This window comes from Dreissena polymorpha, chromosome 3 (assembly GCF_020536995.1).
Source record: "Dreissena polymorpha isolate Duluth1 chromosome 3, UMN_Dpol_1.0, whole genome shotgun sequence".
In the NCBI taxonomy this organism is placed as follows: domain Eukaryota; kingdom Metazoa; phylum Mollusca; class Bivalvia; order Myida; family Dreissenidae; genus Dreissena; species Dreissena polymorpha.
Window position 1 is genome coordinate 46,274,742 of NC_068357.1, and position 19,038 is coordinate 46,293,779.

Consider the following 19,038-nt stretch of genomic DNA (forward strand, 5'->3'; position numbering starts at 1 on the left):
ACTTTTTACGAAGCACATTTGGGATATTTTGGCTGCTACTAAAATGAATGTATATATGTATATTATGTCTTGTCAAAATGCTACAGTTGGATTAAAATTTAAATGCTGTTCTATGTTCTTCAATATTACTTTGAAAAATCCTGTCAGTATACCAATAAATGAAAAAAGTACAAGTTTGTTGAATCTCTTGAATGAAACAAATTATAAAATACAAAATGTAAAATGAATATGTGATGATGATGATGACAAAACATTTGTGATGATGATGATGGTAAAAAAATTGTGATGATGATGGTGGTGGTGATGATGATGACAGTGGTTATGATGATTGGGGTTTGATGATTGTGGTGATGATGATGATGATGATGATAATGATGATGATGATGATGATAACAAACGTTTTGGGATGATGATGACAGCAATGTTTATCGGACGATGATGATGGTTATAATGATGATGATAAGTTTTTAGATGATGATGACGGCGATGTTTATCGGCCGACGATGATGATAATGATGATGATGATAACAAAATATTTGTGATGATGATGATGGCGATGTTTATTGGCCGATGATGATGATGATATTCTCATCGTCGTCATCATCATCACAACATCCTCATTATCGACCGAAAACATCGCTGTCATTATCATCACAAAAAAAACTTTTGTGATCACCATTACGATCATGATAATGGATATGATGATGTTGGTTTTGATGGTGATGATGATGGTGGTGTTGGTAAAGATAACAACGATGATGATCATTGGGGTGTTGATAATTGATGTGATGATGATGATGATGATGATGATGATGATGATGATGATGATGAGATAACGATGATGATGATGATGATGATGATGATGAGATAACGATGATGATGATGATGATGATTACGATGATGAGTGTGTATCATATTCGGAACGAATGTGGTACATTTTTCATCCGAATATGGTACAAGTTTGTACCATATTCGGTCAGGCATTTTACCCCAAAACTGCAGATACGTATATGGTACAATTAGACAGTTGTACCATATTCGGCCGAATATGGTACAAACTTGTACATATTCGTTTTTGTACCAAATACGGTCCGACACACCCCCCTTGCTACGGGTATGTCTGTATTTTCTTTTTTTTAAAGAATATATTAGCATATCTTGTATAACATTTGAACATTATTGTGGCTACATGGTATCAATTTGTTTTATGATCACATACATGTATACATTGTATGTATTATATTGAATAAAAAAATTAAAATAAATATGCAAATACAAAAAAAAGTTTATATGTGTCTATCGCAAACGTTGTTTATTTTTGGTGTTTTCACTTCATATGCACTAATATTTGTTAATGCAGCATGAACATACTAAAACGATATCCCGGAAAGAGAAGAATAGTGCATTTGAATATCAACCGTACTTTCGTTTTGACAACTGACGACAGAAATGATTTGATGTATACGATGTGAATCTTAATTAAGTTTTAGTGCAGATTCGTTCATACGACACTATTTTGTTTTACGGTTCATTTAGGCTTAGAGGACTAGGTGTGTCATGTTAAATATCGAATATAATATATATTTTTTATAAACAACTGGTAGCAAGATGAGTTGCAGATAATTGGTCAGTAACCACATTTTAACTAACTCTTTTGACTTGTTAATTCTTTTTAGCTCAATTCAACAGTGAAAATGCCCATAATATCACTTTAAATATGCATTTGTGGAAAACTGGCAATCAAGTGATTTATCCCATTTATGCCTAGCATCTAGTAAAAATGCATCGGCAAACAGCGTTGACCCAGATGAGGAGCGCGTAATGCGGCGTCGCATCTTGGTCTGCGCTGTTTGCTTAAAGAAATTTCTGTAAAAAATATTCTTATATAGAAATAAATTTACTAGACATCCCTCATTTTGGAAATAAATTGATCAAATTTAGAAGGATGGGAGAGTCCATTAGGCTTAAATGGGTAAAACTTTCATTTGATATTTTGACGTTAATGCTGCAATCTGCATTTGACGTTTATGCAAATTGTGCGTTTTATCATCCGACAGCCCTAAAACGAATAATATTCAGAAATGCAACGAAAAAAGCATAAAATAGCAAAAAAAAGTAAGTTCGCATAGCGTTGATATGTGCCCCCGTGTCATCTTGATGCGTGGACAAAATGGAACAGTGACAGCGAATTAATATGAATCGCGTTTTGAGAAAACTGCGCATATTGATGTGCGTAAAGTGTAGTCCCAGATTAGCATGTGCAGTCCGCACAGGCTAATCAGGGACGACACTTTCCGCCACAATTGGATTTTTGCTAAAAAGAGACTTCATTTACACGAATAATGTCATAAAAGCGGAAAGTGTCGTCCCTGATTTGCCTGTGCAGTCCGCACAGGCTAATCTGGGGCAACCCTTTATGCACATGCATTATGCCCAATTTTCTCAGAACAAGGCTCATATAGTTTGACTTCGATGTTCAATAAAAACAAAGACACACGTGCCAACCTTCGCCACCTAAGTACATGTGAAAGACATGTGTAGATGAAGGAACACTTTGTTTGATGTTGTTGTTGTCGTTTGGTTAAGACAATACGTGATAGTATTTCGTGTAGTGACGACCGCGCCATGGTCAGTAACCTCCTTGATGGCATAGTCATGAACGTATTTGGTGGTTTTGTTAAGTATGACGATAATAACTTTTATGTATTGTTTTCCCTTAAGTAAAGTAGCACTATTAAGGCTTCGAGTGCCGTTCATTTCTTTGGTAATTGGTCAAATTGTGTTTTTTTCTATGTTGACGTTTGTAAAATATGCTCACTTAATATTGTTAATTATACGTGCTCTACTTATAAATCAGTTAAAAGTAGAATGATGTTCAATACATAAATTTATAACAGTGTTTCTTATTTTATACGTTTTAATATCATTTTAACAGAGACTCTTTATTTTATCATAAACCAGTTTGGAGTTGATTTGTTCATTATGGAAAAAGCCGCGTTTGCATGGAGATGGGCACTTTTAACGGACCCTTTTAGTTTTGGGGAAACTAACATTGGGCATTCTCTATGAAAAGTGGGTTTAATGCACGTGCGTAAAGTGTGGTTCCAGATAAGCCTGTGTAATCCGCACAGGCTTATCAGAGACGACACTTTCCGCTTTTATGATATGTTTCGTTCAAAGAAAGTCTCTCCTTAGCCAAAATGCAGTTTAGGCGGAAAAACATCGTCTCTGATTAGCCTGTGCGAAACAGGGCTAATATAGGACGGCACTTTACGCACATGCATTAACCCAATTTCACCAAACACGGCTCAATTATAGTTAGAGAGAACTTCGTGTAAGTAGCATCGATGCTGAAGTCGCCAAGAAAAGTGTCTTAAGGGTCAGGAAACCAATATGAATGCGCATTATGCGTGGCCTAACGGGATTACGAATTAGAAAGACCAAACGTCAGGTAGAGTTCAGGTAAGCAATTAAACAATCAACAACCGAATCAATAAGCATTAAAATCGAGTCTTTTATCCATGATTTTGAGGTAAAGTTAGTATTAACGTAATGCGTTTATAGGGCGAAGCAAACGTTACAACATCAAGGTAGTTCAAGGTATATAAATACACTCTGTCATGTGCATATTTTTAAATTAAATCTGAAAAACATCCATCAGATTCGTTAAGATTAAGCGATTTGTTGTCGCCAATGATTATTTGCCCATAATTATGAAGTATGGTGATTTGATATTAGCGACTTCAACATTAAGCTACTTTTAGGCAACACGCTAGAACTGGTGGAAAACTAATAATTGCCTTACTTGTAGCCTTGGTCTTCAAGGATATTGGAGGTAAACTCTTGTCGCTAATGACAGTTAGTCTGAACCAGAATACCTTCAGTTGATTACAGTTTACCCAAGAACAAATATTATTGCATGGACAAAACGAGTTATATGCTTATGTACAAATGTAACTGCTGTAGTTTATAATATGATAAATAACGCGTGTGTATAATATATGAGTGACTCGAGTGTTGTTGCACACATCGTTCGGGAATCTGAATGTAAACAATTATTTACTGAAATCGTATTTCTTTGTTTTAAAAAAAGCTGCGAGACGCAAGCGAACGAACAATGTTGAAACAGCGCCTTGATTCAGTTGCTGGACTTCCGCCCACTTCGGCGGCGACGTCAGAGACCGACGAGACGGAAGTGATGCCATTTCCCGGCAGGCTCCGGAAGTCAATAGCCACGGGGAGCATGACACTGACGCGAAGGCACCTGAAACGCATGTCGATTAGGGAACCAACCTACCGGATAGAAACAAATCTGCAAAACAAGGAACCAACCTACCGGATGGAGCCGAAGCGACTCTTCAAGCATGCGCCCATTGAGCGCGTGATCAAAGAGACGCTTGAAAGGCAGTTGACCGGTGCGAGGTACGACCCTAAGAAAGGCGCTCTTTGGGCGAAAACGATGAGCGAGGATATAAAGCACCAGGTTAAAAAGCTAGGCTATGACCGCTATAAGATAGTGTGCGTGATAACCTTGTGTCAAAAGTCGGAGCAGACGGCAATTTGTAGTTCACGTTGCCAGTGGGACGCTAAGACAGATACCTACGCGTCCTTCTCTTTCTCAAATGAAAGTTTGATCTGCAATGCAACTGTGTACGGAATATATAAGGAATAATACTCAAGAAAACACACACAGAGGATACAGTGAAAATTGTTATATGATTGACGATGTTAGGATATTAAAATGGTTTTCCTCATTATGTTATTATCGTTTTTTATCCGCATAATTTTCATTGTAATGTCGTTGTTATTTCACCGTATTTTTCAGTTGAGAATGACATTAAATGTACTTTATTCACCGTAGTATTTACGCGTTTTTGGTAATACAAGATATACGTAGCAAAAGCGACATTCGTTATAAAATTAAATGTTACAAATGTACGTGCATATTTCACAAGCGCGCGACACACACCGGAAGCTCCCTTTTACATCATGAAATTTGGACCAACTACGTTCGAGCGTTTCTATAGAAGCCAGTGGATTCGATTGAATTTTGGTAAAATACAATAAATAGGTTTAAACTAAAATATACTTAGGATCTGTGTAAATAAGCTGATCAAAACATTTGGCCCCTATGGGCGATATGAGATTCGTTCGGGGAAAACAGGTTTTTATGCATGTGCGTTAAGTGTCGGTCCATATTAGCCGGTGCAGGTTGCACAGGCTTTCAAGTGAAGACACTCTCAGTTTCTATGGAATGTTTCGTTTTAAGGTAGTCTTTTCTAAACGAAAATCCAGTTTAGGCGGAAAGTGCCTTAATTAAAAAGCATGTGCGGACTGCACAGGCTAATCTGTGACGACAATACGCACATGCAATAAGCCGAGCTTTTTAAAACGAGGCTCATATATAACCTGAAACAAAGGAGCGCGCGAGAAAAAAAAGACTTTTGTTACTAAATTTTGTAGGGATGAGTTAATTAAAGACATACTGCCAACATTTAATAACTAACATATTATGGCGAAAATATACTTCTGGACGGATTTCATTAGAAGCGGTATTCTAAACAGAAAGTGTTGAGATATTGAAAACTATTTTCTTTCGTTCTTACGCGTCTGCTAAATCAGAAGAGATAGTCAAGACGGCGACGCCCATGCCGAGGCAAGTATTGGTCGCCCTTTATTACTTGTATTAATTTTTAAAATGCCGCTTACTTTCTAGTCATATCATCAAGATAGTTACTAGCGTTTATTTCGTATTAATATTCGCTCTATATCCCGACCTTAGTCGCTGCAAACTTTCTTAGCCGATTGACCTAATTACAGCTCAACTAAAAAATTTGCGGGGAGTAAAGTTGAGATATAAAGCGAATTTTAATACGAAATAAACGCTAATCACATTTTACTGATATGGCTGGAAAGGGAGCGTTATTAAAAAAAAATTACCAAAAGAATTTAAAGGTACCGTCAACCACGACGACGAAGAAATGAAAAGTTGTAAAATACCGTATTTTTTTACAATTATTAGTTTGTAAGGGCAAAAGCCCGCGTAGCGGGCGATGACTGTTTATACATATGGAAATTTAGACATAAAAATAGATATAGGGATGCATCTCAAACAAATTTGCCACGCGACATATATTTTCGCGATGCAATTTATGACCTTGAACAAATCAAACACACTTTGACATATGCTAAATCACATGTAAAAACATACCTCAGGAAAAAGGATGCAAATTACTCATAATTGTGTAGCGAATCGCACTAAATATTCTGGAATTTTTGTTTTTCTCCGCTACATATAGACCTTCCCAGAATTAAGATTACCCAATTATCTCCCCTGAATACTCATCTTCAGTGGAAAGCCATAGACTGGTTCACTACATTTAAACGAACCTAACCCCTTCAAATTTGAATTAAAGGCACTTTTCTCACAGGTATAATCTGTTTTGAGAAAGATCACAAAGTTCCGGTATAATGACACACAAATTGATTCATAAAAGTTACCGTTGAAAGCGTCATGCGTAATAGGGGTATTACACTACGACCCGATTCCCCACGATTTGTCCCGATTTCAAATAGTGTGAGGTCGGGGACATTCGTAACTCAATCGGCGAAGGTCCTAACACATTTGTAGCTAGTTGCGGGCGAGTCGTGAGCTCCCAAAAACTCGCGGCCAGTTTTTAAATGTGTTTAAAATTTGACCAAGACCTCCAAGACTGAATTTAATCGAAGTTGACTCGTAACAGTGTCGTAGTGCGTTCTTGGGCGTCGTAATGGAATCTTAGGTAATTCGTGACTCAATCGGGGAATCGGTGATCACGTGATCTGTCTACGAATCATTTACGACTTTGTCAAGACTCTCAAGAGTTCACCCCGATTGAGTTGCGAGCACGCTAAGATTCTCGCGATTTAGTTACGAAACAGTTACGATTTTGTAAAGAATGATAATGAAATAATATTTTTTCATCATGTTTTGTTGTCGAATAACCCACAGTTAGGAGTATAGATGCGTAGGAATTAAATCACGAATGCGGAGCACGAGTGCTTTGATAACACGAATCTATACTCCTTTCTGTGGGTTATTCGACAACAAGCCATCATATGCCTGGCTGGTCACTATAATGCCATTGGGACCGAAGTGGAGTTTACTATTTTTTATATTACACCGAAGAGTGTCCCTTTATCCTTTCACAATGCTATATCGGCTTTCCGTACTTTTAATTTTCATGCAACTGCGCAATCGATGACGTATATCGTGTGACGTAGTTTCTCTGACGAAAAAATTCCAGCTGGAGCTAAATTCTCTGGATGTTAAGGAAATGTCGGACATGGGGCCGTATTCACCAACAATTCTTTAGCAATTCTTAGACTTGAAAATAAAGAAAATTCTTAAGTCTAAGAAAAAATTCTTAAGTCTTATTCACGAACTCATTTTGTTAAAGAAAATTCTTAAGAATAAAGAATTTTCTTTAAAATTCTAAGAATGCTTCGGGGCATTCTTAGAATAATTCTTTAAGCTTCCAAGATGGCCGTTCGCGTTATGCGTTACGCCAATATCTTGTTTGAAAACGTCGAAAATGTCCCGCGTAGAAGATTGTTTGACAGAGAAAATCCTCTAGACGGTTTGTCGGAAATGGAGGTTTATAGGAGATACCGATTTATTCCGGCAACTATACTGACCTTATTAAATTTGGTCGCCGATTCTCTGGACTTTGGAACGCTGCGGAATTCTCCTCTCCTGCCGATCCAGCAGCTGTGCATATTTCTTCGTGCCATGGCGACTGGATCCTTCCAACTAGTCGTAGGAGACACTGTTCGAGTCAGTCAGCCATCCGTATCAAGATGCTGCCGACGAGTTGGACGAGCAATAGCTCGACTAGCTCGCCGTTACGTACGGTTTCCTGACAGGGAAGAGTGCAAAACTCTAAAATCCAGATTTCAGTCCATTGCTGGTGAGTGCCAGATTTGTGTTTGTCTAAATGACCTTGACTGAGAACATTTATCCAAGGGAAATCATTCACTTGCACTTCATTTTTGTGGGGGCATTGTCGTCGTTATTGCATAAACAACATACGCAGTTAGGACCAACAATTTTTTTATGTGATTTTTTTTAATCAAATGATTTATACACTATTTTTATTCAGTAATTTTTATCACTGTATCCATTTCATGTTTTGTATGATACATTCTGCATTATGCCAAATGCAAGTTCACAGAAAGGTGAAGCATACGTTAATTGAAGGGCGATGTCACCGGAGTTTAGTCCAAAGTGGATACTTCTCTCATGTCGTTTATTCACAGTTATTGTAATATTATATATCTTCATTCTTAACTGAAAATGACATTTTGATAATTACGACATTGTGGTTATTAATCTGCCGTTAAGCGTTATCGATCAAAATGAGAATATAAGTATTTATTATGTGTGTTTCTCTAAGAGTTTTATGTATAGCTTGGTACATTATGCAATTATGCCTAGGGCAAGTTCACAGGGGATAGAGGCCTAGCATATATAAACATAAGGGTGATGTCACCCGAGTTTAGTCCAAATTGAATCTTTGTTTCATTATGTTCCTAATTCGCAGTTATTGTAATATTATATCTTCACTCTTTACTGTAAATGCCATTTTGATATCACTCCATGGAATATAACAGTGTTATGATTAAATAATTATACATTTATGTACCCTTCTTTTAATCTCAATTCACTCTTGGTTTTAGCATGGTATCCTCCACACCTGCATATGTATCTGTCTTTGTAAAGTCCCCCCTCAAAGGATGTGTGGGATTTTAACAACGCTGTTAGTCTTCCCATCAGTCTGTAGGTCCTCAATACCTATTTTATTTCCGCTCCATGTCTATAAGACCATTTTTTGCAGATTTTATTACAAATGGTACTCCAATGTTACGGGAATTAAGATGTTGTGCTGAAGAAATGATTCAGTCATGCCAGCTGAATTTCATTTACCTGTCCTAAATAAATGAACATAATTGTTAAATAATAATCTTATTGATTATTCAGGATTTCCAAATGTAATCGGACTGATTGATGGAACTCATGTTCGCATTCAAAGGCCAAAGAACCACGAAGCCGATTTCATAAATAGAAAAGGCTACCATTCTTTGAACGTGCAAGTATGTTATCTTGTTTGCTTTTGTCACAACAAAGTTTTTCAGTACTCATAATTATGGTTTTTTTTTATCACTGATGTATGACAATAACTAATATTAAATATTCTATTTTCAATAGCACTAACATTATTCACTATGATATCAGTATAATTAAAAATTAATAGTATAATAAATTATGTATTATTATTTTATATTTAGATGGTATGTGACCACAGCAAAAAAGTGAGGAGCTTAACAGCTAAATGGCCAGGAAGCACACATGATGCGAGAATATGGAGAGAGTGTCATCTACGGAACCAGTTCGAACAAGGTAGCTATATATCAGATACACATGTCTATGGTTATGAGTCATAACTTATGACTAAGCAAATTACATACAACTTGTGTCATAAAGGGTTAAATACATTTAACACAATACAATAGGATTTAATTAACATGATATGTTTTATGAATAATTAAAATACTTTAGTCTGCCCGCCCGCCGACATTCAGAAATCTGATAACTACTTTTTTCCTTCTGAAAACCTGGTTAAAACGGATAAACACTTGTGTCATTTACCTTTGACCTCAAAATTGCTAAGCGTTTACACGTTGACTAATTTTATTAACAAAAGAATGTTTTATTTCTGAACAGGAGCTCATAATGGCTTCATTCTTGGAGACTCTGGGTACCCATGTACACCCTACCTGATGACTCCTTTCCGAACCCCCGAAGCACAGAATCAAGAGCAGTTTAATCTTGCTCTGTGCAAAACAAGAGTGCTTGTGGAGCAGACCTTTGGTATTATAAAAGAAGATTCGCAATACTCCATTACGGGAAAAGGACTGACTTGGCGACAGCAGTGACCTATATCACTGCGTGTGTAGTTATGCACAATTTTGGAATTGAACATGGGGATATCCTTGAAGAGGATTATTTGGATGATGTTTTTGAAGAACAAGTTTATCATGAAAATGTTGAAATAAATGCAAACCATGTTGGTAACATTGTAAGGCAACAACTAGTTCAGAGATTTTTCAATTAAATAAAATAATGTACTGAGTTAAACTTCTCTAAACAGTGTGATGAGTTAAACTTCTCTAAAAAGTGTGATGAGTTAAACTTCTCTAAAAAGTGTGATGAGTTAAACTTCTCTAAAAAGTGTGATGAGTTAAACTTCTCTAAAAAGTGTGATGAGTTAAACTTCTCTAAAAAGTGTGATGCGTTTAACTTTTAATAGTCTTTAACTGTACTGTACTATGTGTGAATTAGTCTCATAACTTTTAAGATTGTACAAAGCTGTTTCCACTGTTTTCCAGATTTTAGTGGAGACTTTGTTATTTTAAAGAGAGGTAACTCTGTAGTTCATCTTACAGTTTCTGTAATTTTAACTCAGGGGTAAGCTCCCTTTCATTTCACTGCACTTTTTATCTTGATGTAATGTTCTAGTCAACTATTTATCAACATTTTATGTTTAACACAAACACTTTCTCAGTCAACATGATGTAATAATTTTGGTTATAAGACAAGATGAATAACATTTAACTTTAAAAATAACATGTATGTCTTTACTATGGAGCGGTTTTCATGTCAAAATTGTAATGCACATTATTACAAACTTGTTATGCTTGTTTATAATATTTTATGAACAATGTTATTCCAACACTTTTGAAATGTGTGTAAATGTACTTTTCTTTCGGTAATTTTCATTTAAGCTTTTCAATTGTTGTGCTATGAATTTGTCTGTTTAAGAACGGCAATTTGCAATATTGAAACCTCTTATTGCCTAATTCTAAACTGTAACATGTTTTCCTGTGTCAAGTTCTAATTCTACCCAAGAACGTGACTTTATTATGTTGTAAAATTAATATGTATACTTTCTAAGTACGGTTCTACTAACCCTACCCAGGAAACTTGATTATGTTCTCATTGAATTCATGTATTTCTGTGTCAAGTACTGGTTCTACCCAGGAACATGACTTTATTATGTTGTAAATATGTTGTTAAATTAATATGTATACTTTGTAAGTATTGGTACTACTGGTTATAATAACCATACCCAGGAAAATTACTTGATTTATTGTTATATTCAATTAATATGCATTCATAATGAGTACTGGTTCTACCCAGGTTTTTTGTCTGAAACTATTAAAATTATTACACACATCAATGTAATAATATTACAGACACTCACTTGTTGTTATCAATATTGCCTTGAGCTAAGCAAAAAGACTTTTCAAACACAAAAATTAATTTGCATGTGTATTTTTATATTCATGAAAGTATCCTTTGGTACGTCTACCATAAAATAATTAGCTTACAAGAATTACGGCAAACAAGCATGCTTATCTATGTTTTAGTTATAAATCTAGCGGTCTGTGAGATAAATCATAACAAAACTTAAATTAAGTTGTGATATTCTGAAATTTATTATGAATAAAACATCCAGAAAATCTGTGAAATATGTAGTACTAGATAATCACTAACAGAAAATGCAATTACAGTACAAACAAGATATTTTTACTAACAAATATCCACAGCAATTTATTGTTACTGCAAATAGTTATATTTAATTAAACAAGAGAACAACAGAAATGGTAGTTTACAAACATAATTGTCTAATAAGGTACACGAATGGCTGATACCAGCAATAATTCAAACAAATACACTTATAGATAGTAAGCTATTTGAATATTGGCAACAGCAGTGACATATATTACTGTATAAAATGTTGACATATATGGATACCATGTTGGTAACATTGTAAGACAACACTTAGTCAACAGGTTTTTACAATTTAAACAAATAATGAAAAGAATAACATCCATCTATTTAAGTAAGAATAACATTCATCTTCTCAAGTAAAATGACAAATTTATATTAACAAGGGCTGTTTGTAAAACATGCATGCCCCCCATATGGGCTGTCCATTGTAGTGGCAGCCATTGTGTGAATACGATTTCTGTCACTGTGACTTTGACCTAGTGACCTGAAAATCAATAGGGGTCATCTGCGAGTCACTATCAATTTACCTATGAAGTGTCATGATCCTAGGCAAAAGCGTTCTTGAGTTATCATGCGAAAATCATTTTACTATTTCGGGTCACCGTGACCTTGACCTTTTGACCTCAAAATCAATAGGGGTCATCTGCAAGTCATGTTCAATCTACCTATGAAGTTTCATGATCCTAGGCGTATGCGTTCTTGAGTTATCATCCGAAAACCATTTTACTATTTCGGGTCACCGTGACATTGACCTTTGACCTAGTGACTTCAAAATCGATAGGGGTGATCTGCAAGTCATGATCAATCTACCCATGAAGTTTCATGATCCTAGGCGTATGAGTTCTTGAGTTATCATTCAATGGCAAGCATCATCCTCTTTTCCATATATATACTCATACCGAGTTTCAATGAAATCCGCCAAAGCACTTCCAAGATATGGCTCCGGACACAAAAGTGCCGGATGGACAGCCGGCCGGACGGACAACGCCTAAACAATATCCCTCTGCCCCTGGCGGGGGATAAGAACTGTTTGTGAATATGAGCCTATATATTTCTATATTTATAATATTTCTTACAAAAAATCTATTAAGAAAACAGCGTAGACCCAGATGAGACGCCACATGATGTGGCGTCCCATCTGAGTCTACGCTGTTTGCCAAGGCCTTTTTTCTAGACGCTAGGCATAAATGGGTTAAATAATGAAAAGAAGAACATCCATCTACTCAAAAATAACTTCAAAACTTTGTGTAAAAATATCAATAATAACAATTTGGATGGCATCATTTGAGATTGTAGATTTAACCCTTTCCCACTTAGAAGCAAAGTGAAAATGGCTATGGGCAAATAGCATAAAACCAGAACAGCCTGAAACTCGCAGGCTGTTCAGGTTTTATGCTGTTTGCTGCTCATCAGTATCTAAGGTTTGGATATGAAGCCTTAACAACTTGAATCTAGTAATAAAGGTCTTAAATTAAATATAACTTTTTAAGGGACTATAAATGTGTGAAAATGCGTAACTAAGTGGTAAAGGGTTAACATTCATTGCTTGCTTTTAACATTTTAATTTCTTCTTCAATTTTTTGTGCCGTTAATCTGGCAACTTTCAGTTGTGCCAGTATCAATTGATTCTTCAATCTTAGATTTACTTGTTGCAGATGGATGTTCTTCTTTTCTGCTATTAGGTTGTCCTCAGCCAATTTGTTGAAACTTGCCCTAGCTGAAACAAATAACAACATTGTATTAAAATTTATAAGGTTTTTTGTTATCAATGCAAAAAATACCATAAATCATGGAATAAAAAAAAAGTTAAATTTGCTAAATCGATTTAACCTTCTTAATTATGTCCATTTCATGCATATCTCATAAAACGTATAGTGAAAACCATTTGAAGAAATGGCACATCAATTAATTGCTTTATAGGTTGCCGTGGTGTAATGGATATGGTGTCCGCCTAGCGACCGGGAGGTCACGGGTTAGATCCCAACTGTGGGAGCTTTCTTTAGATCTCCCCCATAGACACCAAGTACTGGTTCTAGTCCCAGGAAACAGACTCGAGAGTGTTTATATAAGCCTTAGGCTTTCGAAGCAATCGAGCTGAAATAAATAGGTTTAAATTAAAATTAAGTAATTGCTTGTTCACATTTGTCATATTGACATAATAACATTTACATATTTCATTACCTGCATCAAAAGCAGTGCTTCTTGAACATTGACTTACACAAGTTTAGTTATTGTTGTTAATCTAATTTATGTGTATGTAGTGTTCCATGCTTCAGTTCCATGTCTCATTTATAAATATTTGTCATTTTTGTGTGTGTTCCATGATTCAGTTCCATGAATAATATACAGGTTAATTATCTATATGTTGCTAGCATTGAAAGATTTGCAAAAATGGAATATTATAATACATATAAATGTACATGTGAATAATAAATAATTGTTTACCTCTTTTACTCTGGTTTTTGTTGGCCATTTTCATTGATTTGGTATTGGTCTCTGTAAAACAATTATTCAATCATAGGAATCCTGAAAGTGCATTGAAATAGATTTTGCAAAAATTAAACCTCACTTTCATACCTGCACTTTGGTGTGGAATCGACCTAACTAGCTTGTGACCCCACACAATTACATGGATAACATAAATGATGTTGCATTCAATTGGAAAGTTATATTTCAATGTTTCATTTTTTTATTTTTGGAAAAAACACAGTGATATTAAATGCTTCATATGATAGGGATGAATTGAATATGTATGCATTTGGTGAAATAATGTTCTTATAATACTCACTGGTCCCTGATGAGCATGGCCCAGCTTCATCTTCCACTGCACGTTGGAATACACTTGACGTCTTCTGAGCTCCTAGTCCTTCAAATATAAAACAATTTTTGTTTTTAATGAATATAATGAAAATAAAAGTAATGCACCCCTTCATGTATTATTAACAAAGTTTATCATAAAACTAAGTTAACTCAAAGGCTAAAATTCTTGGTGACTTTTGTTTAATTTAAAATGGACTTTTTCAACCAATTTACCTATTTGTCATGAATTTACTTACGCAATGTTCATACTTTAATAAGTTTTTCATATTTATTTTTCATTCACCAAAAATTTAACATAAAAATAAGGCCCCTGTCACTTACCTCTTTCATCTATCTTGAACGTCATGCAAGTGCTACCATCTGTGTAATAAACGAAGCAAAATGATCTAGTATTTAACAACAATATTAAAAAAATGTATATATTATCATATAAAAGATATTTTGCTCAACTACACATAGCTTTGGCACCCCATTTTAACAATATTACAAAGTGAGTAATGAATTGATAGAAATTTATTAACATGCTATGTTTAATACAAAAGCTCTCTCCATTCACCATCATGTAATTAACCAAGATGAAGAGCATAATCTACATTAATTGTTTACCTATTGGCATCTTGCCCAGTTCAATTATGTTGATTGAAGCACCCTCTGGAGCTAAGAAAATAAAGCCATACATATAATTTTAAAACATTTTACAGTTTATAATTAACAATCACACATCACTTTTAACATGGACTGAAAACAATACCAACAAACAGACTAAGGTGAGTTATGATGAATCTTTAATAACATACTTTTCTAATGCACTTAAAAATGATATGTATTTCATTCTGGTCATAAATTAATAGTATCTTTGTTAAACATTAACTTCATTGAAGAATGAATACCAAAGCATAATGCCAAAAAAAAAATGATATTATAATAATAAAAAATGACAAATGGTATTATATTCTATATAAACTGTACAAACCATCAGTGTCAATTGCATTGGGGACCCCTGCCACAGAGGCGGAATCCCCAAAATGCTGAAGGAGAATCCCCTCCGGAATGGTGAACTCTTTCACCCGGGGCCCTCCTCCAGTGCCTGGCCTCCTCATCTCATCATTTTTTGTCTTTGCTATAGTTATATTGAGAAGAAACTGTGTAATTTAAGAGTCCAAAATAAACATAAGGAGCAAAAAGGAGCAAAAGTTACACCAATGTTTGATTTAATGCTATTTTTAGCAATTTTCATGTATCTTGATTTGCACAGTATGTACATTAAGTATGCTGGACCGGTGATAATAGCAATGTACCAGATAGTTATTAATATAACAATGTTTAAAATTTCATAAAATTCCTCAATATATATAATATAATTATTGATTTTTCAACAACATTATTACATGTACATAATAGGCTTACAATATAATCATGAACCTACATGTATAACAAAAAATCAATTACAAATTTCAGCTAATTTTTACACAGTAACTATGATGTTTCACTTTTCATGTGAAATACAATAAATGTGGAACATTTTATCTTCATTACATAAGAAGCAGCAAGAAAAATAAGACAGGAGTACATCTCTTAAATTTCACTTACTTTTGTCTTTCATGTTATAGTATTTTTTCTTCACCTCTGAACCTGCGCGCTTATAGGTGGAAAATTGGCTGAAATAAATGGAATGCAATTAGGTACATTTTTTAAAATCAGAAATTGAGTCTAAGAAATGATTTGTTTATTCCTCAAAACATTTTTCCACATTGCAATCTACATTTCATGTGTGTTTGACACAAACAATTTTGTTGATGAATTATTAACAAATGAATTAGTAGAAATACATCATTAATGAAAAATGACACAATATGGGTTTAGTTGAATATTTTGGAATATTTGAAACCGGGTAGCACAATATTTTTACCATAGTGAAGCATTATAACTTTATATTATGGTAAATATTTTGTGCTCAAATCATCTACTGCTTTTTATATTTATGTCACATATTATTTAACATTCTGTTCGTTTTTAAACATTGCACAAATTAAAAATTTTATTATAATCAATAATTAAAAAACAAAATAATGAATTAACTGTACAAATATTCCTTCTGCTAGAATTTCCAAAATTTGGAAAATTGATAACACCAAAAGTACAAACCAGTTTAGAACATTTGCCACGGCTTCCCAGCCTCTCCTTCGAACCTCTCCAATTTTGAGTGCGCCACAACCGGTCATTGGGCCGAACAGGACATCATAGTTTTTAATTATTTCCTGGGCTATTACAGTTTCCTCCTGTTCGGACCAACGATTTCTACTAGTAGCAACGTTAGCGTTGTTGTCCGCCATCTTGTATGTTGTGACAGAAGACACGTAAACGGTTCCGAGTTTTATATGCGTTAACGAAAATGCCGGGTACCAAGGTCGCTTACATCAATAACAAATAATTCTTAGTAAAGAACGCTAAAAATAGCGTTGGTGAATACCGATAAAGAATCGACCTAAGAACGTTCTTAGAAAAGTAAAGAATAAAGAATTTTCTTTATTCTTTATTCTCAAGTAAAGAATTGTTGGTGAATACGGCCCATGTTTTTTAACAGTTAGTTATTTGTTTAAGGCATCGAACGAATGCAAAACATATTTCGGATTGTGTGTTTATCATACATAATGAAAACTTCGATACAAATACAATAAAATAGTGTGATTTAAAATAAGTTTCGATAAAGGGATGGAATAATAGAAAATGGAAGTGAATATCGTTTCGACTTTATTGTTATAAACAATGGATTAAGGTTGGCATTAAGGTTAGCATGTCGTTTATTCTAAATTAAGTTGTTGGATTTTTACTGTTGTTGTAGCTGAAATAGTGCCAATGCTGTTCAATAAAACGCTTCAACACAGTGCACATTTAGTGGTGTGTAACCCCGAACGGTCCATATACAAAAAATAGTGACCGGTCCATATACTCTTAGGTTTCTCTATCGCATTTTACAAACTGAAACCGGTCATATAGATATAGAAGGACCAACATCTCTGAGTTGTAATATAGAAAAATATTATTTCTATTCTTACACGATTCTGATTGATTTGCTTCAAGCTTTTGGACGTGAACTATATTTTTCAATACACCGCCCTTCTTAGTACAAAGTTCACTATTTAGTGACGTCATTGAATTGTACAAACATTTGACGTCGTTTTCATTCATAAATATTTTGCAAATTACGTCACTTTCATTGAGAATAACACTCATAGCAACTAAATGACGTCACATGTGTTAATTCTTCTGAAAAGCTGACATCCTATAAATGTTTTCTTAATTACGTTTCTTAACAAACAAATTCTTAGCAGGCGTGGTCATGCCACTTATCACCAAATATACAATTTGTTGTTTCATTACATTTATATACGTGCAACATTTGTTTACATTTCTTTAAAGGGGCCTTTTCACAGATTTTGGCATTTTTTAACTTATTCATTAAATGCTTTATATCGATAAATGTAAACATTGGATCGTAAAAGCTCCAGTAAAAAATCAAGAATAAAATTAAAAAAAGGAAAAGAACATTGCCCGGACCAGGTTTCGAACCAGTGACCCCTGGAGTCTTGCCAGAGTCCTGAAGTAAAAACGCTTTAGCCTACTGAGCTATTCCGCCGAGTACATATACATGAAGTATTTGATACCTTATATAAGCAATCTTCGTAGTTTCACAAAATTTAACGACAAAAACAGAACTCTCCAAATTATTCAATCGTTTCGCGTTGCAACGCGTTATAATTTTTAGGTTTTAAAATCGTCAAAAGATGCATATAATGGCTATATTAGACCATGGTAAATGTTCAGTATTACTGTTTCCTCACAAATATCATAACTAAAACGAAAATTTGCGAATCTGAAACAACTTTTTTCAATTTTGTCAATTTACCAAAGCGTGAAAAGATCCCTTTAAGAGCGGGATTTAAGCACGTGCATTATACTGCAATATTGTCTTTATTTATTCGGAACTATTTTCGAAACATTAAGCTCCGCCAATAATTTATTGCAGAATACCCACACTTTATTTCCTTCTTTGTCTAAAGAAAACAAGTCGCGTGCCGTGTTAGAATCAATATCAGTAGATAATGGCGCCGAATTTATGGGTGCGTTCGGTGAGGTCCTAGCTTAGTCGTGACCGATCTGCATCGTTCGTAGTACAGTCGCAATATATTCTTACACATCGTAGTGAAGTCGCCACCCTATTCGCAAGACTTCAACCGAACCCCACGATTCGTCGTAACTCAATCGTACCACTGTCGTAACTGAATCGCAGACTTTCACGAGTCTTCCCGATTCAATGAATGTTAGAAGTCGTAGCGAATCGTGGGCTTGTTTTCGTAGTGGAATAGGGCCATAACAGCGTTTCGCGTCAAGAATTAAGGTAGAAAAGCAAAACTTGGTTACATCTGACATGCAGCACTTAGACTCCATACAACGCATCACTCTCGATTGTAATAGGTAAAGCTGATGTAACATATGACTTAATAAGTGAAAACAAAATCATCAATGGCAATATTTGTGCATCAAAGCAGATTTGAACAGGATTCGAACACACTTTTTAAATTTTTGTTTGCACATTTTAGGTA

At 34.8% G+C, this 19,038-nt stretch overlaps 2 protein-coding genes and 1 long non-coding RNA gene across 5 annotated transcripts; 2 read left to right on the plus strand and 1 right to left on the minus strand.

Moving 5' to 3' along the window:
• Nucleotides 1–4,117: 4,117 nt before the first annotated feature.
• LOC127872188 (dynein light chain Tctex-type protein 2B-like) lies at nucleotides 4,118–4,672 on the plus strand. Its single transcript, XM_052415518.1, has one exon. The coding sequence runs from the start codon at nucleotides 4,118–4,120 to the stop codon at nucleotides 4,670–4,672; it is 555 nt and encodes a 184-aa protein (XP_052271478.1).
• A 2,663-nt stretch (nucleotides 4,673–7,335) lies between these two features.
• On the minus strand, nucleotides 7,336–16,980 carry LOC127873993 (uncharacterized). Of its 2 annotated transcripts, XM_052418095.1 has the most exons (9): nucleotides 16,580–16,980; nucleotides 16,025–16,092; nucleotides 15,408–15,554; nucleotides 15,041–15,091; nucleotides 14,756–14,794; nucleotides 14,403–14,480; nucleotides 14,060–14,110; nucleotides 13,261–13,331; nucleotides 7,336–7,898 (listed from the first exon to the last, which is right to left on the minus strand). In XM_052418095.1, the coding sequence occupies exons 1-9, from the start codon at nucleotides 16,765–16,767 to the stop codon at nucleotides 7,818–7,820; spliced, it is 774 nt and encodes a 257-aa protein (XP_052274055.1). In that variant the 5' UTR covers nucleotides 16,768–16,980; the 3' UTR covers nucleotides 7,336–7,817. The 2 variants fall into 2 exon arrangements, with proteins under 2 accessions (XP_052274055.1, XP_052274054.1); XM_052418094.1 differs by lacking the exon at nucleotides 7,336–7,898 and having other exon boundaries at nucleotides 11,515–13,331; nucleotides 16,580–16,977.
• Nucleotides 8,022–9,901, plus strand: LOC127873994 (uncharacterized). Of its 2 annotated transcripts, none has more exons than XR_008046481.1 (4): nucleotides 8,022–8,074; nucleotides 9,020–9,132; nucleotides 9,328–9,439; nucleotides 9,764–9,901. It is a non-coding gene; the product is annotated as an uncharacterized LOC127873994 (long non-coding RNA). The 2 variants fall into 2 exon arrangements; XR_008046482.1 differs by lacking the exon at nucleotides 8,022–8,074 and adding an exon at nucleotides 8,086–8,303.
• Nucleotides 16,981–19,038: the final 2,058 nt, after the last annotated feature.